Genomic DNA, 25,224 nt, shown 5'->3' with positions numbered 1-25,224 from the left:
CCCCGACTCTAAACAACACCATAACCTTTTCTTTAGGTCAAAGCATATTTACTACAGTGTGAAGTTGTAGTTAGAACAGTATGGACATATGTTTCCCGATAGCCGGGCCGTCCAAGATCTAAAGTTAGCCATATATGCTTCTAGCAATGATTGCTCATTTGATCTGACACTGAAGCCTTATACTGTCCCCTGTCCTTTACCTTTAAGCACTATGAATGGTTTGTCTCATTCACTTGCCCTTAACTTATGCACCTGATCCTAAATTTCACCCAATCCTTGATTGCCACGTGGTCAGGGAATGTGCCACATGCACCACATTGGGGGCTAAATTTGCCCCCAATGATCTAAAGTTAGCCATATATGCTTCTAGCAATGATTGCTCATTTGATCTGACACTGAAGCCTTATAATGTCCCCTGTCCTTTACTTTGAAGCACTATGAATGGTTGGTCTCATTCACTTGCCCTTAACTTATGCACCTGATCCTAAATTTCACCCAATCCTTGATTGCCACGTGGTCAGGGAATGTGCCACATGCACCACATTGGGGGCTAAATTTGCCACGCTTATAGGACGTGGACTGCGCTTGCAGCATCTTTGCATGGTGTACATGCAACACTGAATGGAATATTGAAGATGCAATGGATAAGAAACCCATGGAGGCAAATCCTTTATGGCGAAAAATCCATTTAGCATTGCAGTGATAAGAAACAGTGGTTGCCCATACTTAAATGACAAACGTATTTAACAGCCCTAACCCCGTTACTAATCTGCACCCCTATACATTAAATCAACTCCTTACCCTGCTCCTATTCATAACCCTTACATTTTTTTAAAGTGACGAAAAACGAGGTCATTGCCAAAAAAAAAAACAAGCATTGGCATAGCCAATAGGTCTCGCATTTGGGACCTTATAAGTGTTTAGCCATGCAACAGTTGATGTTGTTGCACAGAGGACATTGTACTGCATAACTAAATACTTATAAGGTTCCAAAGGCGAGACCTATTGGCTATGCCAATGCTGGTTTGGATGTGCAATGGCAGCCCTAGAACATGAACTAGGAGTCATAGGATGTGGACTGTCAATTCAGTGGTGTGAACTGAAGTCCCTTTGAGCACTAAGAGCACTAGGATGCACACTTTTAGGCAAGGGCGTGCACTGGCAGCCCTCCAATAGGCACACAGAGTCCTGAGATGTTCCCTTGAAGCCATGGGATGTGCACGGTCAGGTTCGGAACATGCACTGGCAGCCCTGTGACAGAGGCTGGCCATCCTGGGATGTGCAATGGCAGGCCTTTCATGGGCACACGGAGCCCTATGACTTACACTCTTAGCCCAGCGGCTGTGCTGGAAACACGGTTATAGGTGCTAGGAGGCCTGGGAAACTCACCGGTAGCCTTGTTATAGACGTTGGCAGTCCTTGGTTTTGCGGTGGCAGACTTTTGATGGGCTAAGGGAGCCTTGAAATGTGTAGAAGGAGCCATGGGGTGTGCAGTGTAAGGCTAGGACTGTGCACCAGAAGTCGTGTTATGGGAACTGGCGGCCCTGGTGTGGAAAAGTAGGTCTGCTATATTGCCATTCGCTTCGCCATTTTGCGCTTCACCCTTCATTACTGACCTTCTCTCTGTATCACGAACGCTGTGGGTCTTCACCCTTGATTTGCCTCATTCCTGCACAGACTCCCACGCCCTGTTCGTGCCCTGGCCTGCCACAAACTGACCAACTCATGCTCAATCAGTCGGACAGGGAGTTTCCCAGAGGTTTATCGTCTTCACCCTGCGCACTACGCCCTGCAGGGGGGAGTGGCTTGCCCACTGTTGTGGATACTGACTGTTTGGTCGGCCCTGGTGCATACTGAACGTGTGGTCGGTCCTGGGGCCGACCAAACAGTTGGGCAAGCCATTCCCTCCCCCCCCCCCCTTGTCCTCGAGCAGGATCGCCCACTCTCCCTTTTTCTCAGCAGCCTATATAGAGAAAACGGCCCGGCTAGGGCGCTCTCTGCTGCGCCTCACCAATCACAACGCTGCCATTGCAGTGTTGTGATTGGCAGAGGGGAGGAAGGGAGGCTGCCTTTCCCGATGACGAGGAGAGCTGCAGCCAGTCGGAATTGGAAAACGTGGGAGTCCAGACCGGACGGCGGGAGTTGGGACCCATCCAGAAGCTGGTGCAGGACGGTAAGTTTTATTATTTTTTTTTTTCATTAAAACACCTCCAGCCAAACGCAACGACCCCATTTCCACCCCCCCACCCGCCATGCCGGCCGTGACTGGAGAATCCTTTCCTCTGCCTCCAATGCCATTCATCTTGCTAATATCCCTCACTAAGTGAACGGTGCTGGGGGACAGTACCCGGTGGAAGTTAATCACACCATTCTGAAAAGCCTTCTCCCTCGGCAGGTTTTTGATTTATGCTGTGGACTGTAAACCAATAGAAAACGGGGACGTGGACATGTGGCCATTAAGTGGATAACACATAAAATATTCACAGACAGTCAAGCGGCCTCCGCCACAGGGTTAGGCCGGGAATGGTGCAGCTGGGAAAGCACGAGTCGGGCATTGTGTGCCTGTCACGTCCTTGTTACTGGGGCAGTGTTTGTGAGGTGTCGATGTGGGTCCCGTGTTTTTTCCGTGCCTGCTCTACCCTTATTATTGGGACAGGGGGAGTGAGGTGGGATGTAAAAGTCATTAATTTTCGTGTGCATGCTCTATCCTTAATAAAAGGCACCGCCTCTTTAAGGTTTTAATGCCAAGGGGAAGTATATATTCAGTGCCCATTCTGCCCTTGTTAATGGAGCAGTATTTGGGAGGTTGTGATGTCCTGGGTTTTTGTTCCTTCAGTGCCTGCTCTGCCCTTGCTATTGGCACAGTGTGCAGTTTTGAAACTGCGATTCCCAGCCCTTGTTCCTCCAGTGCCCGCTGTGCCCCTGTTATTGGGGCAGCGTTTGTAAGGTTGTGATGCCCAGATCTCGTGGTCCCTTGTTATTAGGGCAGTGTGTGTGTGAGGCCGCGATGCGCATTCTTCTGTGCCTGTAACGTATACAAGGGTTCCTCTCAATATTTAGATGTGTTTATTCTGTGGAGTTCAAGGACCACGTGCGGCAGGGAACGCCGAGTTATTCATTTAAGGACCTGCCTTGACATGGTAGCAGAGCACGGATGCCAAGGGCCTTGGTGCAAACACAGAAATGCCACTGCCCACCATCCGCTAATTTGTTAGTTCAAAAACAGCCGTAATTAGGGTTCAGTGGGTCCCTAAAGCCCATAGGCCCGGCTTCGCACATGCTAAAGGCGTGCATTCCCTTCCATACAGTAGCACTAAAAGTCTCTGTTCGACTCTTATAACGTGCGGAAGCGCTGCTCACCCATTTCTCTGTTTACTTAATATAGATATTTAATTGAGCCTGAGAGATTCGAATAGAAATTATGGACAGCAGTGTAAATTTGCAACTCTAGTGCTCTTTTCACATCTTCACAAAGAGGTAGAGTGACAGTGTAACATATTCATTACGATTACTGCACCCTACCTGAAATATTAATGCATAGTTAGGTTGTGATTACTGGACCTTACTTGTATTGTCATTGAATGCTCTCTATTTGGACACTCTGGAACTTTCATGTCACCCGCATCCTGTTTGTCCTGACCCCCCCTCTGCCCATCACCAACATCCCCTGTATAAAGCATCTGTCTGCCTATCCTGACACCTTGACACGCGTTCTGTCCATCAATTACCCCATGCCTGTTCGGTCAGTCCCTCTATCTACAACCCACAGTCTAAGGGCCTGATACACTGTTGATTCCGGCAAATACTGTACCTCCATCACCCATCTGTCTCTTCCTGTTCTAATACATGACACGAGATATGTACATCACTTACCTACCTGCCTGGTCACAAGGTCGGTCCATCACCCCTGTGCCTGCCTGCCTGCGTCCATCACACAGTTTCTTCAGTCCCTACTTGTAGATCTCTGACCTGACATTACCTGTCCATCGCTTACAGGCCTCACCCTGATCCCTTCTCTTTATCTCATTTTTGGTTTCCATTATTTTCATCACCAATTCCGTCTGTTCTTCTCATTACTGCTTGAAAATGCACCATTTGCCCACTCTTTTTTCAAAATTATCCTTGGGGTTGGGGGCCCCACGAACCCCCCCCCCCCCCTTAGGTGGTTCAGGCTCGCTCCCTACGCACGCCAAAGTGTACTACGACAATTGTTTTACGCCTCACCAATTGTCACCAGCCGCTGCTGCCCCTGCTCCTGACCCAATGCAAGGAGCCTGCTGTGCTCAGGTGGATGCTGCTCTGCGCACACTGATCACCGGAGCCAGCAGGTGGCGGCGACACCTGGTAGTTAAGACCTGCGCAGGAGAGGGGACATCGGAGTCCCATATGAGAGACTAGCTAAGAGCCCAGCTGTGGGCCCATGACATCAGTACCTGGACTGAGATACAGAGGAAGGGCTGCAGAAGGCACAGAGTGAGCGCTGCTACTTTAGCTACCCTGTCGTGGTCCTCCCGCCCATTGGACCTGCAGCCGGGCCATACACTGGATCCTCCTTCCGCCCACGCCCAAGCGGAATCAGGTGCTGTGACTGCTAGGGGAGAGGGACTACAACGCCATTCTCCGAACCGGGGCCTTTCACTGGAGTTTACCCTCTGCTCCCGATCCACTTCCGTGCTTGGGCGGGTGCGGCACCTCAGGCCTGAGGCCTTGAGCACCCCCCAGCTGCGCAGGCCTCACAATCGAGATGCAAGGGGGGGGATAAAGCCCCACCTGACGTGCCTGGGGGCGTACCAGTGCTCATAGGACAGCAGAGATTACAGCGAGGAGGCCGCAGCTAACGCCCAACATAAACCGCTCCCCCTTACCGCATTGGGAGGCTCCGCTTTCACACCGGCGCCCAGGCTTCCAACTCAACGGAAAGATTTCCCTTGGCATCAGGTGCCCCACGGGTGGAGGAGGACGTCATGGCTGCCCGCACAATGTTTGAGAAACTGGATAAAGTGCTAGCTGCTATAGAGCACTCTAAGGTCACCATGGAGGGCAAATTCAGATCTCTGGCCACGGACCTTAATCTTCTATGGGATGACAGCAGAAAGCTTGCAGATAGGGTTACTCAAGGAGAGAAATCCTTTTTAGCTCTTCGACCACTTACGATCAACCACCGGGGAGCCCTGCGTGACCTCACAGTCATGTGGCACAACTGGAAAGCCAGGCAGACAACTTGGAGGGCAGATACCGGAGGAGCAATATATGCATACTAGGGCTGCCAGAGGGAGCCGAGGGACCAGACACCATCACTTACCTAGAGACCTGGTTTTAAATCCTTTGCCCCAGCCTCCGACCTAACACCCTTCTTCCCCCATGAGAGCGTGCACCATGGCTCAGCACGCCGCCTGCGACAAGCTCCACCCCCATCCCGAACATTACTGGAAAAAGTCCTGCACTTCCAAGACAGAGATGCAATACTTCGCGCATCCAGACAGAGCGGGGGTCTCAGAGTAGAAGACAAGCAATTCATGCTGTTCCCCACCTACACTCTGTTTGTGCAACTTCAGCAGCACCTTTCCCGAAAGTCAAACGATGCCTCAAACAGATAGGAATGCAATACTCACTGTTGTTTCCAGCACGCCTCAAGATGATACTCTGAGGCGATACCTCCTTCACAGACCAAGCTGAGGCGTCGGACTAGACTGACCAACACTCAAATAGACTCAAGCACTCAGAGACTTGTCACATCCAGCGATTTTGTGGACCCCGAAACAGGAGGGGGGGGGGGGGGAATAGCGTCCGGTTTCGGATCCTTGTCCCCAGGCCTCACGTCTGCCATCTGGAGCAAATTATAAATTACTGCCGAGCATCGGACGTTTCTACAGGCCTCAGCGGACTTAGCGGCCTGAGGACGAGAGGGGCGCCCATGTTTAAGAAGCCCCCTTGCTAAGATCATCAGAGAACATGAGTTAACTCCCTACTCCTATGCGGATGATACCCAACTCCCCTCATCGTTCCATAACGATAAAGTCTCAACCAAAACTCTTTGCTGAGGGAATGCGAACAATTTCCGGATGGATGACAGAAACTTTCCTCCAGATCAATGCAGCCAAAACAGAGATTATGCTATTTGGCACTGCTCAAACGCAGTGGTCCCCCAACTGGTGGCCGGCAGAGTTGGGCCTAACCCCCACCCCAAAGATCATGGCTAAAAACCTGGGTGTCCGACTGGACAACTCTATCTATGCCCCATGCTCAGTCTCCCACCTCTCTTTTACAACTGATAGCGCCATAAGCTGCAAATCCAGACATTATTGATCCCACACATTCCACTGCCTCAGGCGCCCCCACCTTCTTAATTCTACTGGATCCACATGGGCCATACACAACGCGTGCACACTGCGCACGACCGGATCCCCCTTGTTACATTAAAGTACTTGCGCCATGCTTGGTTTGGACATACTGCTAGTTGCAGTAGGTCCCCAGTGTTGGGACTCTGTCCCTCCCCAGTTATGTTCATACTTCCCACTTCAACACCATGGCGGGCGGGTGCCACTATACTTTGGGGGGGGTGTTACCCTTTTGGCAGGGGAGAGGCTGCAAATGAGCCATCAACCCCAGCATTCCCCACCATATCCTTTTCATCTTATTATGACCCATACCGCTGATGTCAGTTTCCTCACCCTGAACATACGGGGCCTGCACACTGCTTGTAAGAAATACATGGTGTACTCTTTGCTTTGTTCACCCCAAGTTGGCAGGGTATGCCCAGACATGGGTCCCATTCTCACTTTGCCACTGGATTCAAGCTAGTCTGACTGATGAGGGGTGTTACCTCAAAACCAGTCCCAGGGTGCTCGTTTCTGGTCCATTGAAGATCTGGCTTGGCAGTTCAGGCTGGACTGTTCCCATGAGGCACATGGTCAAGACTGATTTGCATATGGGTGGGTCTGAACTGGGGTGGCAAAGTGAGCTAAAGTACGATGGACTCAACCCAGATCTGTGACTGGGGGAGAGTGTCTGAAAAGTTTCAACGCTCAGTCTATCTCCTTGTGTTTGCTTTGTACTCTTATCTCAAGCATCACAAGGCACAGATAGCTCTGCTGCAAGAGACACACCTTACGGTTGGAGAACAAGCTATTCTGGGCAAGCGATGGCCGGGGATCCTTCTGTGCCACCACTAACTCGGGGGTATTAATATGGCTGTGACCTAGTACTACCTTTCAGGAAACCTGAGTTTGAGTTTGAAAGTATTTATAGAGCGCACGTATACCAGCGGTTTCTTGGCGCTATGGCTGACGGGAAACTGAGGTTAAGAACAGGGAGGGAAGGGGGAGCGTTTATACAAGGGATTTTGTGAATAAGTGGGTTTTAAGGCATTTGCGAAACTGTGAATAGAGGGTGATGGAACGAAGTTCAAGGGGAAGGGAATTCCAGAGGGTAGGGGCAAGAATAGCAAATTTAGATCCTCCCCACTTCTTTCTCCGGAAGCGTGGGATGGTGAGGAGGGACTGGGAGGAGGAACGTAAAGTCCTGGTGGGGATATATGAGGCAATTTCAGAAGAAATGAAGGCTGGCGCCAAGCCCGATCGGGCCAAAAAGGTAATGGATGCGAGCTTGAATTGAATTCTAGCTCGCACGGGGAGCCAATGTAGTGAATTCAGAAGTGGGGTGGAATGGTGACATTTAGGGAGATTGAAAACCAGGCGGCTCGCCTGGTCTTCAATCTGTTGTAGGCGACGCAAACTGTATGCGGGGATACCGGCATACAGGGCGTTCCCATAGTCCAGGCGGGACATCACCATGGCCAAGATAATGAGTTTGAGGGCAGAGAAAGTGAAGAAGCGGGACACCCTGCGTATAGTGCGCAGTGAGAGGAAAGAAGAGGATACCACAGAACTGACCTGGGAGTGAAGGGTGAGTTGAGAATTAAGTTTTATGCCCAAGGTTTTAACTGAGGAAGAGGGAGCAGGAGAGGGACCAAGGGCGGGGGGCCAGAAGAGGGGGGACCAGGGGCTGGATGAACCGCCCGTCAGCACCAACTCGGTTTTATCAGGGTTGAGTTTCAGGTGGTTGTGGTTCATCCAGTCCCTGATATGAAGCATGACAGTTTGGAAGTTAAGAACAGCAGAGGGAGAAGAGAGATTAAAGACCAGCTGGAGGTCATCCGCATAATTGAAAACGGTGACCTCCATCTGTTGAAGAGAAAAAATTAGAGGGGCAATATACAAATTAAACAGAAGGGGAGAGAGAGAGGAACCTTGGGGGACCCCGCACTGAACTTTCCGGATGTCCACTGTGAATTCACCCAGGCGGACAGCCTGGGTGCGGTTACTCAGGAAGGAGGATAGCCAGACCAGGGCAGACCCCCCGATCCCCGCCGCCCCGATACGGGGGAGTAGAATGTCATGATCCACTGTATCAAAGGCGGCTGAGAGATCGAGGAGCACAAGGGCCTGGTGCTGATTAGTATCCATGCCCTCCCTGAGGGTGTCTAGAACCGACATAACCACGGACTCCGTAGAGTGTGCGGGGCGGAAGCCAGCTTTGCGGGAGGCAAGGGCTCCGTGCTTCTCCACAAAGGAACTCAGGGCGCGAGTGACGTGGCGCTCGAGCACTTTAGCCAAAAATGGCAAAAGGGAGATGGGGCGGAAATTGGCTGGGACAGAAGGGTCTGCCCCCGGTTTTTTCAAAATGGGCACAATTACCGCGGATTTCAGGGAGCTGGGGATTTCAGGGTGATTGACACAGATGGGGAGATATGCATTACTCAAAGGACTAATGGATGGTCAGTCGATGATTATAGGAAGTGTCTTATGTGCCCAATACCTAGCAAGGGAAATTCAGGGACAACTTGTCGGGCGTCTTGGCCCAAATTACAGGCTTGCCATCAGTACTAGGGGGAAGATTATAATTGTGTGCTTGAGCTCTCCCTGGATAGACCTCCTCGCCTATTCCTCATTCCACACCCTATGTACAGACGGAGCGCTTCCAAGCCTGGGCGCAACACTGGACGCTTGCAGATGCCTGGAGAACCTGGTACCCCAAGGCTAAACTATACTTATTTCACTCTATCCCACACAACCTCTATGTACGTCTTGACCGCTTCTTGTGCTCACCCACCATACTCCCCCAAGTCCAATGCGCGGAATACATGGGGCGGGTCCTGTCAGACCACAACGCACACACCTCAAGGCCCTGCAATGGCGCCACCCCCCCCACCCCGTTTGGTGGCAGCCATGTGACTGCCTTGAAGACCCGGTGTGTGGACACAAGCAGGAGGCACATATCTGCTACAAAATTTCTGAAAATTCCCATATGGCGTCCACCAGAATGCTGGAATGGGTCGCCTTTAAGGTAGTCACCAGGGGGACGTGCGACTGGCAGATAGTAGGGGTTGGACGTACACTCGAACCAGACCTGCAGGCGGGCGAGCACAAGCTTGCTGTTCTCAGCAAGGCGGCAGACGCTAATCCAGCACTTGTGACACAACTGGCAGAGGCACAAACCGCCCATGAGGCGGTGCTACCAGACCTCCGATGATACAACTTCAAAGCATATTCTGCCAGGGTGCACCGACAAGGGAACAAGCTGGGAGCGCTCCTGGTGTGGCTTATCTGCCAGGATTCTGATGCTCGCCCCATAACTGAAGTGACCACATCCTCCGTCGCGATCCATGCCCAGAAACTACTTTCTGCAGACCTTCTACAACTATTACGCTGCGCCTATAGGGCCCCACGGCACTAATCTTAGCAGTTTATAAACCAATTACTCGCAACTCTTACTCATCCCCAGATCCCCTCTCAGATGAAGGCTTCCATGGATGCAGAGATCACATCAGCAGATGTTAAACAGGCGATCCTAGACCTGGCTCGTAACAAAACCCAAGGGATGGATGGCCTGCTGTTGATTACTACAAGACTTTCTCCAACCTGCTGCCGTCCTGACTAGCGGAAATGCACGAAGCGGTGCTCCACAAAGATGAGCTATCCTATTCGCTCCACGCGTCCGTTCTAGTCTCAATTCCGAAGCCAGACAGATCCCACCATACTGGCATACTATAGACCAATTGATCACCTGACAGCAGATTACAAGATCCTTGGCAAAATACTAGCGGACTGCTTTGCCCAGGTGCTTTCTGCTCTCGTGCACAAGGACCAAAACGGCTTTGTGCCTGGTAAGAGCACGTCTCAAACCATCTGCCGCCTGTTCCACGTTCAGGATAGGATGAAGGCCCTCTTCCCCGGTGCCGCCTGCCTGATCCTGCATCTGGAGAAGGCGTTTGACATACTGTCCTAGTCCTATCTATTCACAAAGCTTAGTCACCTGTGAGTAGGACCCAAACTCCTAGCCTACACCAAGCTACTATACTTGAACCCCATCTCACGGGTGCACCTAGGGCGTCACATCTCGGCCCCCTTCTCTGTGACTCGGGGCACTAGTCAGGGGGACCCGCTCTCTCACCTGTTTTCACCCTGGCGATAGAACCTCTGGCGGCATGCTTACAGGGGGGGAGACGGGGGAGGAAGAGAGTGGGGAATTCACCTTGCGAGAGAGATTCACAGTGGGTCCTTATATGCAGATGATCTCCATCTGCGGAACATCGTGGTCGACCTCTGACTTCTATGGGCCAAGTTGTTGGATTTCACAGATGCAGCTGGGCCGAAAGTTAATTGGGCGAAATCAGTCTACCCTCTCAGCCCTCACCTCCCCTAACGGGGGTGTATGTTGGCAACTCGAGGCTCTCCTGCCGCGAGGGGGCACCACGCTATCTGGGAGTCCGCCTGTACCATACCCCTCAGGATCTCTATGAAGGTAACCACCGCAGAATGCTTGTGGGCATACGCTCATTGGTGGGCTTCTAGAAAACCCTTCTCCTGGCTCCTAAAGGGAAAAAGGCATTGGCAAAAATGGTCATCCCTTCTAGCTCCTCCTTTAAGGAGCTCGACACACTGCTTTGCTCCCTTATCTGTGGGGAATGGCCGAAGGAGTCGCTTTGGTCAAGCTCCACCTGCCCGTGAATCAAGGGGGTCTGGCAGCCCCATAGTTTAAAGCATACTTCGCAGATCCAGTGGTTATCTCGCTGGACAGAGGGTCGGTATCTAAGAGGCCTGCTCCGAAAGCGGACCTTGGTCGCTGCTGGCAATCCGACGCCTGCTCCTACCAGGACCCCGGCCAGCCATAACCTACCCCATACAAGTAACTATTGCGATGGCCTGTATGCTACGCATTCACAGTCTGTCCCAAGGAGCTCCACTTTATACCCCACTGCTGCCGCTGGCCAGCTTGCCCCCAAAGGGGCTATTACACTGCCCGGGAGCTACAGTTCTAGATGGATCACTCGCGTCTGGAGATAGATTACCTATTTTACGAGGGCCAACTGGTGGAGGAGGACGGGCTCCCTCTGGGGCAGTTCCTGCTCCATTGGCGAATCATACTCGACTGCCAACACCCCTGGGACCTGTGACCCATCCAGTACTTCATACAGTATTAACTATGGGCCCTGGCCGATACCTTATCACCTGGATATACAAAGCCATCCGGGAACTGACCCCTGCCCCACACGCCCAGTTGCGACATAAGTGGGAGGAGGAGTTTGAGAGGCCACTACATGACAGAGTGGGAACGCACCCTGGAAATTCCCGAAGGTGTTCCGGAAATCCCGTTTCAAAAATATACAATTTTATATATTGCACTGCGCATATCGGATGCTAGCGCAGCTTCAGCGCCAATACCCCGAGTCACAGTTTGCCTGCTCCTGCTGCCAAACCCCTAGAGCAACCTTCCTACACATGTTCTGGGCCTGCCCGGCAGCACTACTGGAACACTATACACACCACACTGCACGATGTCACCAAGCTCCCCGATATTTCTTCCTGGAAGCCTGCTTGTTGGGATTTAAATGACGCAAACATTACAAGGTCCAATTGCGCTTCGTAGCGCTAGCCCACCTGTTGGCCAAACGTGGAATCACAATGTACTGGCGTGCACCTGAGGGGACCCCCCCTAGCAGTTTTGGTTGGGGTGGTCCGTAAGTGGTGCGCTACAGAAGAAAATGTGCTTCGATATGAGGTGCGCAGAGTCTGTCGCCGTCCCATCTCCCCTGAATGGGCCATCTTAGTCCTGCGCTTTCACCAAACTGTTGATCAAGACACCACACCCACGCAGTCACAAGGATGCCCCTGCAGCATCTCTACGAGCCGCAGCCCCCTTTGAGGTCGCAGACACCCCGCCTTCCTGAGACCCACACGAACGCCCTCTAACCCCCTTAGCCAGAAACCCCCCACAAACTCACTAAGGGTTTCCCCCGCCTATGCTTACAGTGCCAACCACTCACTGCACAGCTACAAACCATGGTTCAGTACTTTATATTAGTATGAGGTTTTTCCTCAAACTTTATTCCTTTGGGTATACACATCAGTAGACGCACCTCTCCTGGGAGCGGCTCATCCCCCCTAAGGCGTTCCATGGTTATCTGTGAACTCGATACTTGATCATTACATGCAATGTTGCTTCAACGTCAGACATGTAACTTGCATGTTATTTCTACACTTCCGCTTAGAGTATATGTGTAATGCTCCTTTCATTATTGTAAACCCAAATAAAAAGGTTTAACAAAAAAAAAGTTTGAATTATTTGAAAGAAGATTTGAGGACTCTAAACGTATCACACAACAGCTTAGTTATTTCATTGAGGGTGGGGGTGTTGAAACAAAATTACACCCGAAAGAAAATAGTTGCCCGGACGAAATCAAACCAGTGTATAATATCCCTCATGGGAACTTTCTCACTTGCAGGCTCTCAAAATTTGACAGGGATTTATTTACCTGTGCTGTGAAAACATGCTGGCTTGGTATATTTGATAGGCCGTTTTATGACCAATACTTTTCCAACTTTCAAATATGGAATGCAACAATGTCCAATAGACTATATGTACCTTGCATTCTGGCACTTTGAATTAATAGAGGAGTTTAGTGTATTAAAGGAGTGGTGCAGTGACCACTTCCCAATAAGCGCTTAATTGAGACTGGATATGTTGAGTCACAAAAAGACAGCCTTCCCATTACAGGTAGAATGTTCAAGAACTGTCATTCCCATGGGCGAAGAATAGATATGCCATCTTGCTGAATTTCAATGAAGAATGGTTTTGAAAATATAAAAAAAAATCCGAATGATTTAAATACCTGGTATAATAAAGTTGTACAGAATGTTGTGAACTGTTTGAAGGGAGAACTTTAAAAAAAAAACAGAATGTATAAAAAGGTACAAGGGAAGTTGAAGGGATAGAAAGAAAATAAAAAATAAAAAAATAGGATGGTTTGATAATCATTGTCCAGCTTTAAAATTCAAATTGAGGAAACTTAAGGGGGATTAAAAACACGGTTGGTAAAAATACTAAAGAAGAAATTGTAAAGGTAAACCCTAAATAGAATTCTTGAATAATAGGAAAAAAATGAATACTTTAAAAATAATTGGTAAAACTTTGTCAGTAATCCAGTTAAAGGAGTAACATTTTGGAAATTACTTTAATCTGGAGTGGGAGGTGAATTAGTTGAAGGACATTGTATGGTACCGGAAGATCAGAGTGTAAATTAACTGGAAGAGGTCTATAGCACAGAGTATAGTGAAACCTTATTAGTGGAGTTTGAGTGTGATGAGATTTTTTGATGTGTTTGACCAAGAAAGTAATTAAGACGGTAACAGTGTCACTAGGCTTAAAAGAGCAGCAGCTACTGACAATCTCCCGGCGATAACAAAGTTCAATTGCGATCGGAGGGGACAGTTTTTTTCCCAACCTTAACATTAAATGTAGCTGTGGGGAATGCCCCATTTCAGTGGAACAAGGTGGGTTTAAAAAAAGGTCACTCAACACTTGACTATTGTTTTACTCTAGCCCGGATAGAGATATGAGAAATCCATAGAGAGAACTGGGCCAGCTTAGAATTAACACAAGGTGGCGCTCCAAAAAAATAAAGAGTAGATTATGCCATGGATGTGTTCTGGCACCAGCCTAATTTGCTCTTCATCAAAGGGATTTACCTTCTCGGTTATGGAGCACCCATGCATATAATAACCTAAGGTAGGAGGAAGATGTGGCCTGCTTAATATATATGGATGACCTGGTGATTATGTTTGTAACACAAATTGGTCTACAAAGGAAAGTGGATGTGTGTTTTTTTTAATAACCTTTAAGGAAAAAAAACTTGTGATAAATATGAAGAAAAAAAAAAACAATCTTTTTTGTCCATAAAAAGAAAAGGAAGGAATGGTCTCTGGAAAGAATGAGAATAGAAGAAATCTTTTATAGGTATAAGAACTGGACTAGAGCGGAGGGTAGAGTTTAAAACTCTTCTAAACCTTCATGATATATGCAATAAGAAAGGAAACAAGACTGGTGTCCTGGTATTTTATATTAGTAGCGTTCTTGTTAAACTTTTGGAATAGATTATTAGCATCTGATGATAAAATAGTTTATTACTTTAAAACAAACTTTCGATTAACTAAACAAGATGGGCTGTGAGTCTTAGTAGACAGATAAAAGCAATAATTGATCTCGCTACGTTCTCCCACTCCTGATGCTGAAATTTACACGATAAGAACTAAATATGAAAAAAGCAATTTGTCAAGTGGAAAGGATTTACAATATTTACAGGGGAAAAAAATTCAAATTGGGTATACCATTTGATGAACTCTTGAATTAATGAGACGTTTTCCTTTATGTCCTCGCTACCAGACCACTAAATGAGATGCTCGATCTTAAAATTTAGGATTATCATCCCTATATTTACCACCTCAATGTTGTCCAATTTCGCAAGGGGGCATTGCAAGTGTGATTTGAGTGTAAAATGTTCGAGTGCACATTGAGTATTGCACTGTTTTTTTTTTTTAAAGTAGAAAGACTAAGAATTTTAAGACCAATTTTGAATAAGTATACTGAATAATAATGTCAGGTAACATTAAGCTTTTTATTTGATATATGTTTGATGCAAAAACTTCCCAACAGCGCATACTACAGACAATAAGAAGGAAAGAAATTACTTTTAGTTCACTTTTTGGGGATTTTCAGATATGTAAATGTCTGGCTATGAAAAATAGGTAACATTTTAAAAGGATATATATATATATATATAGTTGGTTTGTGATAAATCATAAATTGCATAGTATTTCTGGTAATTTCATGTATATGCTTTTATTTTTAATATTGTGCTGCAAGTTTAATGGACTATGGTCCCAATAAACTGAGTTCTTGTACTCCAGAGTAAATCCCACGAAGCTTGAAATAATTTTCAGATGATACTGTATGCACCTTTTTTTTTTTTAAATCGCAGGTATCCACTTTTTTTAGTCAGCAGATAAATAAGTTACACAGTTTGATCTCCGACATGTGCCCTCAAAAAGGTTATCCCAGGCAAATCTGTCGCACCCACTAAGAAACACATACCTGGCCACTGAAGAAAAATCAAAAATCAAACAAAAGACACCTGCAAATAAATATTAAAGCAATGAAAACTACAAACTCTCAAACCAACCAAAAACATTGTACTACCCACACCGAATCTTAAAAGCCACTTGCATGTCAAGAGAATTACATAAATTAGTGAATTCCAGAACCGTAATGCAGACTCCAACATGACTGCCTTCCAACAACCATGAGATATTCTGGCTGATCACTTCATTACATAAGCGGCAGAGCAGAAGAGCAGAATTTTTTTTTTTTGAAAAACTAAGTGGATAAGCAAACTCCCACGATCAGACCTTTGACTCAGGAAGCAAGTCAAGGCCCATAGTTACTCTGTTACAACCCATAACCTCTGAAAACGTCAATACCACAAAAGACTGTGCCTTAGTTGGAAACCTTCTGACTAGAGTCAGGTTCATTATCAAACACATTCACCTCACAAGCTCTGCTGCCATCATCAATCTGTCACTGATGACTAGAATCTTTCTAGGTGAAATACAAACCGCTCACTTAAAAGCTATTCCCAAAACTAAATAAATATACAAGTAATCATGTGGTATTTATGATTATTTCAAAAATGGGTAATGCGCACAGCTACCCCTGGGTTCCCTGGCGCAGAGAAGATAGGAGGGGAGCATAGGAGCAACAGATTTAAAAAGCCAGGTTTTCAGACCCTTGCGAAAGGCAATAAGTGGCAAACAGTTCCGCGGATAATCAGGAAGGCAGTTCCATAGTTTTGGACATAGATAAGCAAATGAGCGCCCTTTCATGCGAGACAAGCGGAACCTAGGCACAGTGAACAAGGCAAGGTGTGTGGATCTCAAGGAGAGGGACGATATGGCAGCACCAAATCCTGGATATAGTGAGGCTCGAGTCTCATTTTCGCCTTTAACATGTAGTGCAAAGCTTTGAATTTGAAGCAAATAGAAATCATAAGCCAATGCAGCTCCTGGAAGAGATTCGAGACCAAGGCATATTTGGGAAGCCAATAGAGTAGCCTGGCAGCAGCGTTCTGCGCTAGCTGCAGCCGATGGACACTGGCTTTGTTGACTCCTAAATACAGCACGTTGCAGTAGTCTAATTTGGAGAGGATTAGGGCCTGAATCACAGTCCTTTGTGCAGAAGCATGGATCAGCCAAATTATCTTTTTTAGCCACTTAAGCACTGCAAAACACGTGTCCGCCATGTGAACTTGAGGGAGGATAGATAACCTATCATCCACAGGGAAACCCAAGTTTTTAATCTTTGAGGCTGGAGTAGGCAGAGCCTCTAGGGAAGCAGGCCAATGCTGCAGCGCCCAGAAAGCAGGATTCTTGCCCGTAATCATGACCTCAGTTTTAACTCCTTTGAGCTTGGGTGAGTTTTTATTCACCCCATGAGGAGATGTGACTCATGCCCAGGATAAGATCAGACGGTCCATGATTATGAAGGGATGGCAAAGTTAAGATAATCTGAGTGTCATCCACATAAGAAAAAAGGGTCAAGCCGATGCTCTCTACTTCATCCGCCAGAGGACGGATGTAGATGTTAAACATCGGGCTCAGCACAGAACCCTGTGGGACTCCAGAGGTTACCGCTTGTGTCTCAGACCTGGCACTAGAAGAAAAGTCTTAAAAGGACCGATCCATTAGGAAAGATCTGAACCTCTCCAAAGCTGGGCCTTCCAGGTCATACTGCCATCAGTCTTTTCACCAAGATGAAGTGAGACATGGTATCGAAGGCCTCGCTGTGGTCTAACAAAATGACCTTGGCTGCAACGCCCTCATCCAGGGGCTGCCTTAAGTGTTCAGCTACACCCAAAAGGAAAGAATCTGTCAAATGTCCAGCCCTAAAGCCAGACTGGGATGAACAGAGAAATGTTTTGAGCCTCCACGGACAAGGTCAGTTAACCATCAACAGATTTCTCCAAAGCTTTGGAGAAGATGGGTAGCAGAGAGATTGGATAGAAACTTGACAGATTGGCCAGGTCCACATTGGATTTTTTGAGGAGTGGGAAGCCATGCAATGTTTCCACTTCTGAGGGACAAACACCTCACATAGCTAGGCATAAAGAAGATCCAAAATCATGGTTAGCAGGCAAGAGTCCAATTGTCTGAGCATGCTAGATGGTAAAGCGTCCAGCAAGGAACCTGAGTTAATAGATTAAAAAGATATGCTGTCCAAAAGGGATCATGTACTAGGTTTCGATGGCAGGCCAGAGTTAATCAAGTGCACAGCTACTCTGCGGAGTGTCTAGGCACTAAAGGTTCATCGAACATCTATCCAAAAAGTAAATTAGAAGGCAGAATTGAACAACAAGTTTTTTAGGCTCCGTTTAAAAGAACCTTTATTTTTAGTGGAACCGAGGTAGAAAGGAAGAACATTCCAGCCAGGGGCAGCAAGAACAGAGAAAGAGGTGCCTCCCCAGTTCTTCTTCTTGAACTTTGGAACAACAGCCATCAGCATCTGAGGAGCACAGACAACTGGCTGGATGGTAATGTACGAGTCTTTTGGCCAGGTAGGCAGGACCTGATCTATAAAAATGCGCTATGGGCCAACACAAGCCACTATAAATGAACTCTCTTCCGAACTGGCAACCAATGCAATTCCTTAGGTATGCATGAAATGAGTTGTGTATGAGTATTTAGGAGGAGCCGGGCTGTCACAATCTGCACCAACTGGAATCTTTAAAGTTGGTACAGTGGGAGACCCCAATACAGAACATTGGCTAAGCCCAGTCGGGATGCAATGAGAGCATGGATTACCATCTCCCAGCAGTGTGAAGGAAGCAAGAACAAACTTTCTTGAGGATCTAATAAGGCCAAATTACATACCTACCCCACTGTCCACCTGGGAGCTGAAGGACAATTTGTTGTTGAACTTCACCCAAACAATACATATAGTTACGCAAGAAGGAGCAGAGCTGGGCCAAAATACATCGCCCCAAGAAGAGGGGTGGATGTCAAACACTAGTATTTCAGTTTAGATGGAGATTGCTCCACTGCATCCACTGAAATACTGCTGACAGATACTTCAAATCTGTTCTGGGCATAAGAAATATTACTGTCCCAGGTAAGAAGGCCAAAAAAATATATTGCAAAGGAGCGTAGTTACAAAAGAAAATGTTTCTGTCATGTATTCTATTCGAAGCACAAATTACCAACATCCACCTAAAAAAAAAGAAATCAGTCCAACATATGAATTTCACAGACTCAATCCTCCAGGAATCTTTTGAATATGTACAGAATCCAGTTTTATTGATATTCATGATAAACAGATTTTCCAATCAGCCCAAGCCAGCATGTTTCGTCCCTTTAGAACTTCATCAGGGTTGGATTGTCTATTGTTTTTTTGTTTGCGCGAAATGAAGCTTCAACTTGTATTTCCTTAATTATCCTCAATTCTTCTCCTGGATGGTGTTGTACCCACTATTTCAACGCATTAGATTTGTAAATATGTTGCTCGATAGGTAAAGATTGCAAATAAGCCTCTTTCTGCAACGTAATCTGCAGTAGAATACTGACTTCACTACTAATTTCAAGCTGATGGTGGTCAGTTACTTGTCCACATGTGCCTCTGCACTGTATATTGGGACCATAAATTAAATTGGATTCTGTACATATTCATAAGACTCCTGGAGGATTGGTTCTGTGAAATTCCATATGTTGGACTGATTTTTAGACTTTTTGGTGATTCTGTTGACAATATGTGCTTGGAATAGAATATCTATATAAAAGAAACTTTTTCTGATATAATTACGCACCTTTTCAATATATTTTTGGGGGTTTCTGGTGGATTGTGGCTTCAAGGCAGTGGGGCCACAGAGAGTTGAGCGTAGGAATACTGGAGATATTTTTCACTATGACACACTAGTGCGATGTTAGGACCTACACTGCTGTAGCAAATTTTATCTAGATAAGAAGGATCTGCATGTGGTCAGCGTACAATACCAGCTACATGCCAAAGGAGTCATATAGACATTAAACAGCACTGAACTAAAGGCAGATCCCTGGGGAACACCAAATTTTAGAAATCTGGAATCAGATGCATAAGGAAGCATCCATACAGATTGACATCTGTTCGAAAGAAAAGATCCAAATCAGGCCAAAACAGCTCCACCAATTTCAATGTCCCTCAGACGCTGAATGAGGATAGGATGGGAAAGTATCTAACGCCGCTTATTATTGTAGAAGCAATAGGGCAACTTGCTTCCCTTGCTCCACAACCAGTTTGATGAGGTCAGAGAACTGTACCAAAGTAGATTCAGGAGGTATATAGCGGGCGAAAGGCCGATTGAGAAGAATGCAGCAACTGGTTGGAGTTCAGGTATTTGGACATTAATCAGGTTCTCAAGAATCTTTGAGACAGCTGGAAGTAGTGAAATAGGCCTGTAATTGCCCAGGATATACATATCGGCCAAAGGTTTTTTCAGCACCGGAATTCACTTAGCTTTTTCCCAAAAGTTAGGAACAGTGGACTGACAAAGATTCATTCAAAAGGCCCCATGATTGGCCACCAAGATAGGACATAGCTACAGGCCCATTCCTTGGTAAACTCACCAACTGCTTTCAATTGAGTACCTGCCTTCATAAAATAAAACAACCCTCTTTTGGACAATCAATCTAGACTGCACTCTGGTTGTGCTAATGAAACAGCACTGATAGCCACAACGGATTAGAAAAAAGCGATCAAGACTCAAATAGAGTAGCGGTATTTCTCCTACTTGACACTTCAATACCCTTGGACACCGTTCATCATCCTATCCTCCCAATGAGGTCTTGACAACAGAGGAATAAAAGGAACTGTCCTAAAACAGATTGCCTCTTACCCGATTCATCACCTGACTTCACCCCCTTAGCAGCACCATTCACACCAACAGCTGACATACCCAGAGACTGATTTTTTCCCCTATTTTGTTCAATGTTTAAATCTGCCCTCTACTCGAGCTTCTCCATTCACATAATTTTAATTGCCACAACTGTGCCTATGGCATTCAAGTCCTACTAAAGATGGAAAATCAATCGGCTCTTGGCTCAAGTACCATTAAACAATGCATAGAGATAATTGCGCCCTGCCAATCAGTTTACCACCTCATGCCAAAAAAAAAAAAAAAAAAAAAAAAAAAAAAAAAAACACAAAAACCAATATACTATAATGCTGCAAATGGATCAGCTATCACCAGTAAAAGATTTGGGCACAACATTTAGGGCCACCACTAGCTGAAGTGAGCAACTTGCTTGCAATTATGGACACCAATCTCCTGCTAATACTGCAAGTAAATTAAGCCTCCAAAAGAAACATCTACACGAATAGATAGATGCCTTCAGCGAATATTTCCATAAATTGGTTTCTCTCAAAACAAATTCAGACTACTACTTACTGCCGTTATAATCTTCTACCTTATCTATGCCATAAAAATATTCCTGAAAGAAGGTCCGATAATACTTTGAAAATTACAGAGAATTCAGAATGCAGCTACCACAGCCTCAAAAACCACAGATCTGGACTTGCATCACACCAGGCACCACATCACTGCACTGGCAGTAAATGTCCAAATATATCACCTTCAAAGTACTGCTCTTCTTGTAGTCTAATGGAGTGCACCTCTCTCCCTTCAACAGAAATGCATCAGCTATTTTCAAATAGGACCAGTATGTTCAAGGTTGGCTCCACAAGACAAGCCCAGGTTGGCTCCACAAGACAAGCCCACTCTTCAAACAGTTGCAAACTGACAGAGGCTCACCCTCTATACAGACAGGAAAGCTCTGAAACTTTATCTCTACAGAAATAAGATAACTGGACAATCACATTGAATTCTGAATAGTACTAAAAACAATAATTTTCCCATTCCCGTAACCACAGGATACGGATAAACTGCAAGCTGAAAAGCAAATATGCAAAAATGCGCCTATTATAATTTTCCCTGCAAAGTTTCATGCTTATTTATGCGTATGGATGCACAGAGCACCATGTTGCAATCTTTAAACAGGATATCCTTTACCCAAACAGTCCCACACAGGACATACTACATCCTTCAAATCATACACTCCAAAAGGGCACTCCGAAAAGTCTGAATGTTTGTGACTTCATCGAGGGTGTAAAGAACTATGTAAATTCTACAATACCATTAGCGTCATACTATACTGTTCTCTTGCTATTTTGTTCTGCACCTAGGTTGTTACAACGAGGTTGAATGTGCCATCTATGGTATTAACGGTGCTGCACTGTCAATCATACTGTACCAAGGACTAGATTGTTTCTACAATAACCAAACACCAAGAGAACCAACACTTAAATAGGTACTCTTCATCCACATATTGTTAACAGTTATCCATCCATCCAAACCTGGCTCCTGTGAAGGGCTCCATCTAGCTTTGATTTATCAGAACATCTAAGGGATGGTGCCCATCTCTGTTCCTGTGTTCCCTTAGACAGCTGGTGCCCACACCTCTCACTTCCTCTACTACTGGTTGTCTCTGTGTACCTGTCTTGAATGCCAGCATCATCTGTGTGCCACACTCACTGAAGGTAATGCATACCAGTAGACCAATCTCCATTAGAGGATGTTATGGTTGAGTCTACCCACTACGTGGTTGGGAGTGCTCACTCACCACCCTCACGAGGGGGTTGGTCTCAACTTCTACACAACCACTGCTTTGCATACACTTAGTCTAATTAACCTTTCCACCTAAATGCAAGCTGTTGACTAGGGCCTACACCTAAAAACAATAACTGGTCTGACCAAACGCCTCTACTGGCTGTGGACCTGGTCTCCCTCCATCTGAGCTCGTCAACCACCACAAGATTAATCTGATCTCCATTTCAACTAGAGGTGGTTGACCAAAACCTTCCTGCATCTACACCACAACCTATAGTTGGATGCTCCACTACGCCCAATAGGTGGTTTGATATGGTCTTTCTCCTTTTATGTACTTGGTTAGTTCCCCCTCCTTTCTCCCAATGGTCGGTCTGGGCTCCCTAGTCTGCTTACCGCTTGACACGGATGATCTGGTCTCGCATGGGCTTGATGTCCTGGAAGCTCTGCTGGTTCACCATGCTGTAGACCAAGATGAAGCCCTGGCCATTCTTTATGTACAGGTCGCGCATGGAGGCGAACTGTTCGGTACCGGCCGTGTCCAGGATTTCCAACACCGAGGGCGACGAGTCCACCTCGATCTCTTTGCGGTAAAAGTCCTCGATGGTGGGGTCGTACTTCTCGATGAAGGTGCCCGTCACAAACTGCACGGTCAGCGCGGACTTGCCCACACCGCCGCTGCCCAGCACCACCACCTTGTACTCGCGCATGGTCCCCCCGCCGCCACCACCACCACCGCCGGCCCCAGCCCCGCGCCCCCTCCCTCGCCTCCCGCGGCATGCACTCACACCTTCCCCGCCCCCCGCCACCGCGGAGCAGCAGCGGCGCCCCCAGGCGGCATGGGCGGGCCCTACGGACCCCCCCGCGGCTGCGGCTACTGCTGCACACAACGAATGATGAACCGCGCGCCGGTGCTGCTGGTGTGCGCGTGCGCCGGCCGGTCCTTCCCCGGACGAGCGGCGCGCTCCAGCGCAACCAAGCGCGCTCACGAAAAAGACAGCAGGCAATCGAATGTTAAAGCTCCCCGACGAAAGAGAAGATCCAATTACGCATGCGCACAAGGGATACTGAGCGACGCCATGTTGCGGTCAGCCAAATTAGTTCTCTGATGTACTGGTACCACGTATTTTTCTTACAGCCCTAAATGACATTTGCCTGACAAGAAGATGGCTGCCGCTATTACTTTTCCCCTTCTGCGGTGATCATGTTCTGTAGTTAGGCTTCTTTGACAGTGATCCTTACGCCCCGCCTTTTAGCTGTAGCCTTAGCAACAATGCGTTCGTCACCTCCTACACTCCATCTGTAAGTTTTGAAGCTTGACAGGGTAGCAGTAACCGTTTTCATTGGTGAACAGAAACCACTGGACGAGTCTACGTTGACCGCACAAGCTACCCATTTTATTTTGCAGATTTATATTACGCGAACTCCACCCGAAGGTGTTGGAGCGCTTTACATGATCGCCAGTTACGTTACAGAAGGACACATTCATGGGGAGATTAAGTGGTTTGCTCAAAGTCATAGGATGCTGAACCCACACCGAGGCTTTAACCGGGTTCAGCAGCTCCAAGGGCTGCAGCTCTGTCCGCAAGGCCACATCCTCAGTATAGTTGACGTCTCCCAATGTTCCTATCGCCCACGTACCTTGCACGCCCGGTGATTATAGTGTTTGGGATTTACGTAATATTGCATTGCACCGTTGTGCCGCCCTTTCCCTGGTCTCCCGATACCTAATCCGGCTAACGAGTGTCACTCAATAACAAGCATTGGCATAGCCAATAGGTCTCGCCTTTAGGACCTTATAAGGGTTTAGCCATGCAACAGTTGATGTTGTTGCACCATGGATATTGTGCTGCATAACTAAATACTTATAAGGTCCCAAAAGCGAGACCTATTGGCTATGCCAATGCTTGTTTCCGACTGCAGTGACAACAGGCACATCAATGTGCGCGTCCTCACACTGCTCACTTCTCACTAGTGGAGAAGTTACGACATGAAGTCATGCCAGGTGAGCGTTGGAGGGAAGGAAAATCCTTTAAAGAGTCATTTTCTCTCTGGATTTCCCTTCTCTTTTTGAAACTCAGGAGCAGCAACATTGTCGTGGTGTCACAGGACTGTAAGTGGAAGATTTCTCAATATTATATACAAGCCATAGTCGTTGCTTATTTATTATATGCAACTAACAACCATTGACAAAGCCAATAGTCCTGGTTTGTTGAAGGTGTAGTGTTGCTTGTATCATATATCTGGATGCAGTGACAGAAACAGCAAAATGCAAGTCGGACGGCACACTATGCTAAGCACAGATTTTTAACTTACGTGTTTTAAGCCACGCCAGTTTTTTCATCCCACTTAAAGCCCTGGGTGTGCTTATATTCACAGTGCATCCAACACGTGCATTACAGGTTATCTGCAACCAGACCTGCTTTTGACAAGATAAGTTAAAGAGACCAAGGATCTCATAAAGCAAAGGGGGTCTGAGTGAAGGTGTGACCCTGTGGTGTAATAAATAAAATACTGCCACCTCACCTTACTGAGTATTACAAGTTACCTGAAGTTCTATGACCTAAAAAGGAAAGTATTCTTTGACGTCTTGATATATCTTTATAATGTACGTCCCGGGGTCACGTCTTCTCACATAGTAAAAAAAAAATCACAAGGCACTCTCAAAATCTTCATGGTCCTTTGTCCATCACATGACAATTGCTGGCTCCAACGCTAGTCATTTTAGCAGCCTTAGAGTGATACATGTCTGAGCCTACCCTGCAGGACTACCATCTACACCAAAGACAAGGTGTCCAGTGGCAACGCATGTGTGGCCTCTTCACTTACGCCTAGCTTTTTCCCTCCACAAATATTGAATTGTGGAACTTGTAGTCCCGTTTTTGACACTGTAAACAGGGCCTGAAGACGCCAGCATGCCTAATGGTACTGGATAAAATGCCACTACTGACAGAAAATACCAGAAGACCTGGAGCCACTTGGGGGGGCTCTGGAGATGGTCCCAACGGGCCCCTCGGGCAGAATCATTAACACACTGAGCCACGATAACAGTCTATGGGACCTTCATTAATGCATGTATTCATATCCGACACATGGACAGTGCAGTCTGATACACCACTTGCTATGGATGACCTATTTACCGACCTGATTTTGCACACCGGGACTTCTAAACCTAAACTTCTACTAGGGAAACACGAACTACA

The 25,224-nt window shown here is 47.0% G+C and overlaps 1 protein-coding gene across 2 annotated transcripts in view; it reads right to left on the bottom strand.

Moving 5' to 3' along the window:
• The window catches only part of RAP2A (RAP2A, member of RAS oncogene family), a 78,517-nt gene extending 55,508 nt beyond the window's left edge, over positions 1 to 23,009 (bottom strand). Inside the window, exon 1 of one of the 2 annotated variants that reach the window (XM_085622104.1) lies at positions 22,418 to 23,009. In XM_085622104.1, coding sequence (XP_085478230.1) covers positions 22,418 to 22,731 — 314 coding nt within the window. In that variant the 5' untranslated portion in view covers positions 22,732 to 23,009. The remainder of the gene's footprint in view (positions 1 to 22,417) is intronic. The other variant, XM_085622103.1, reaches the window with a different exon arrangement.
• Between the last annotated feature and the right edge of the window lie 2,215 nt (positions 23,010 to 25,224).

This window comes from Triturus cristatus, chromosome 8 (assembly GCF_964204655.1).
Source record: "Triturus cristatus chromosome 8, aTriCri1.1, whole genome shotgun sequence".
NCBI classification, from domain to species: Eukaryota; Metazoa; Chordata; class Amphibia; order Caudata; family Salamandridae; genus Triturus; species Triturus cristatus.
Note: the sequence above shows the minus strand (reverse complement) of the source record. Positions and strands in the feature narration are given on the sequence as shown.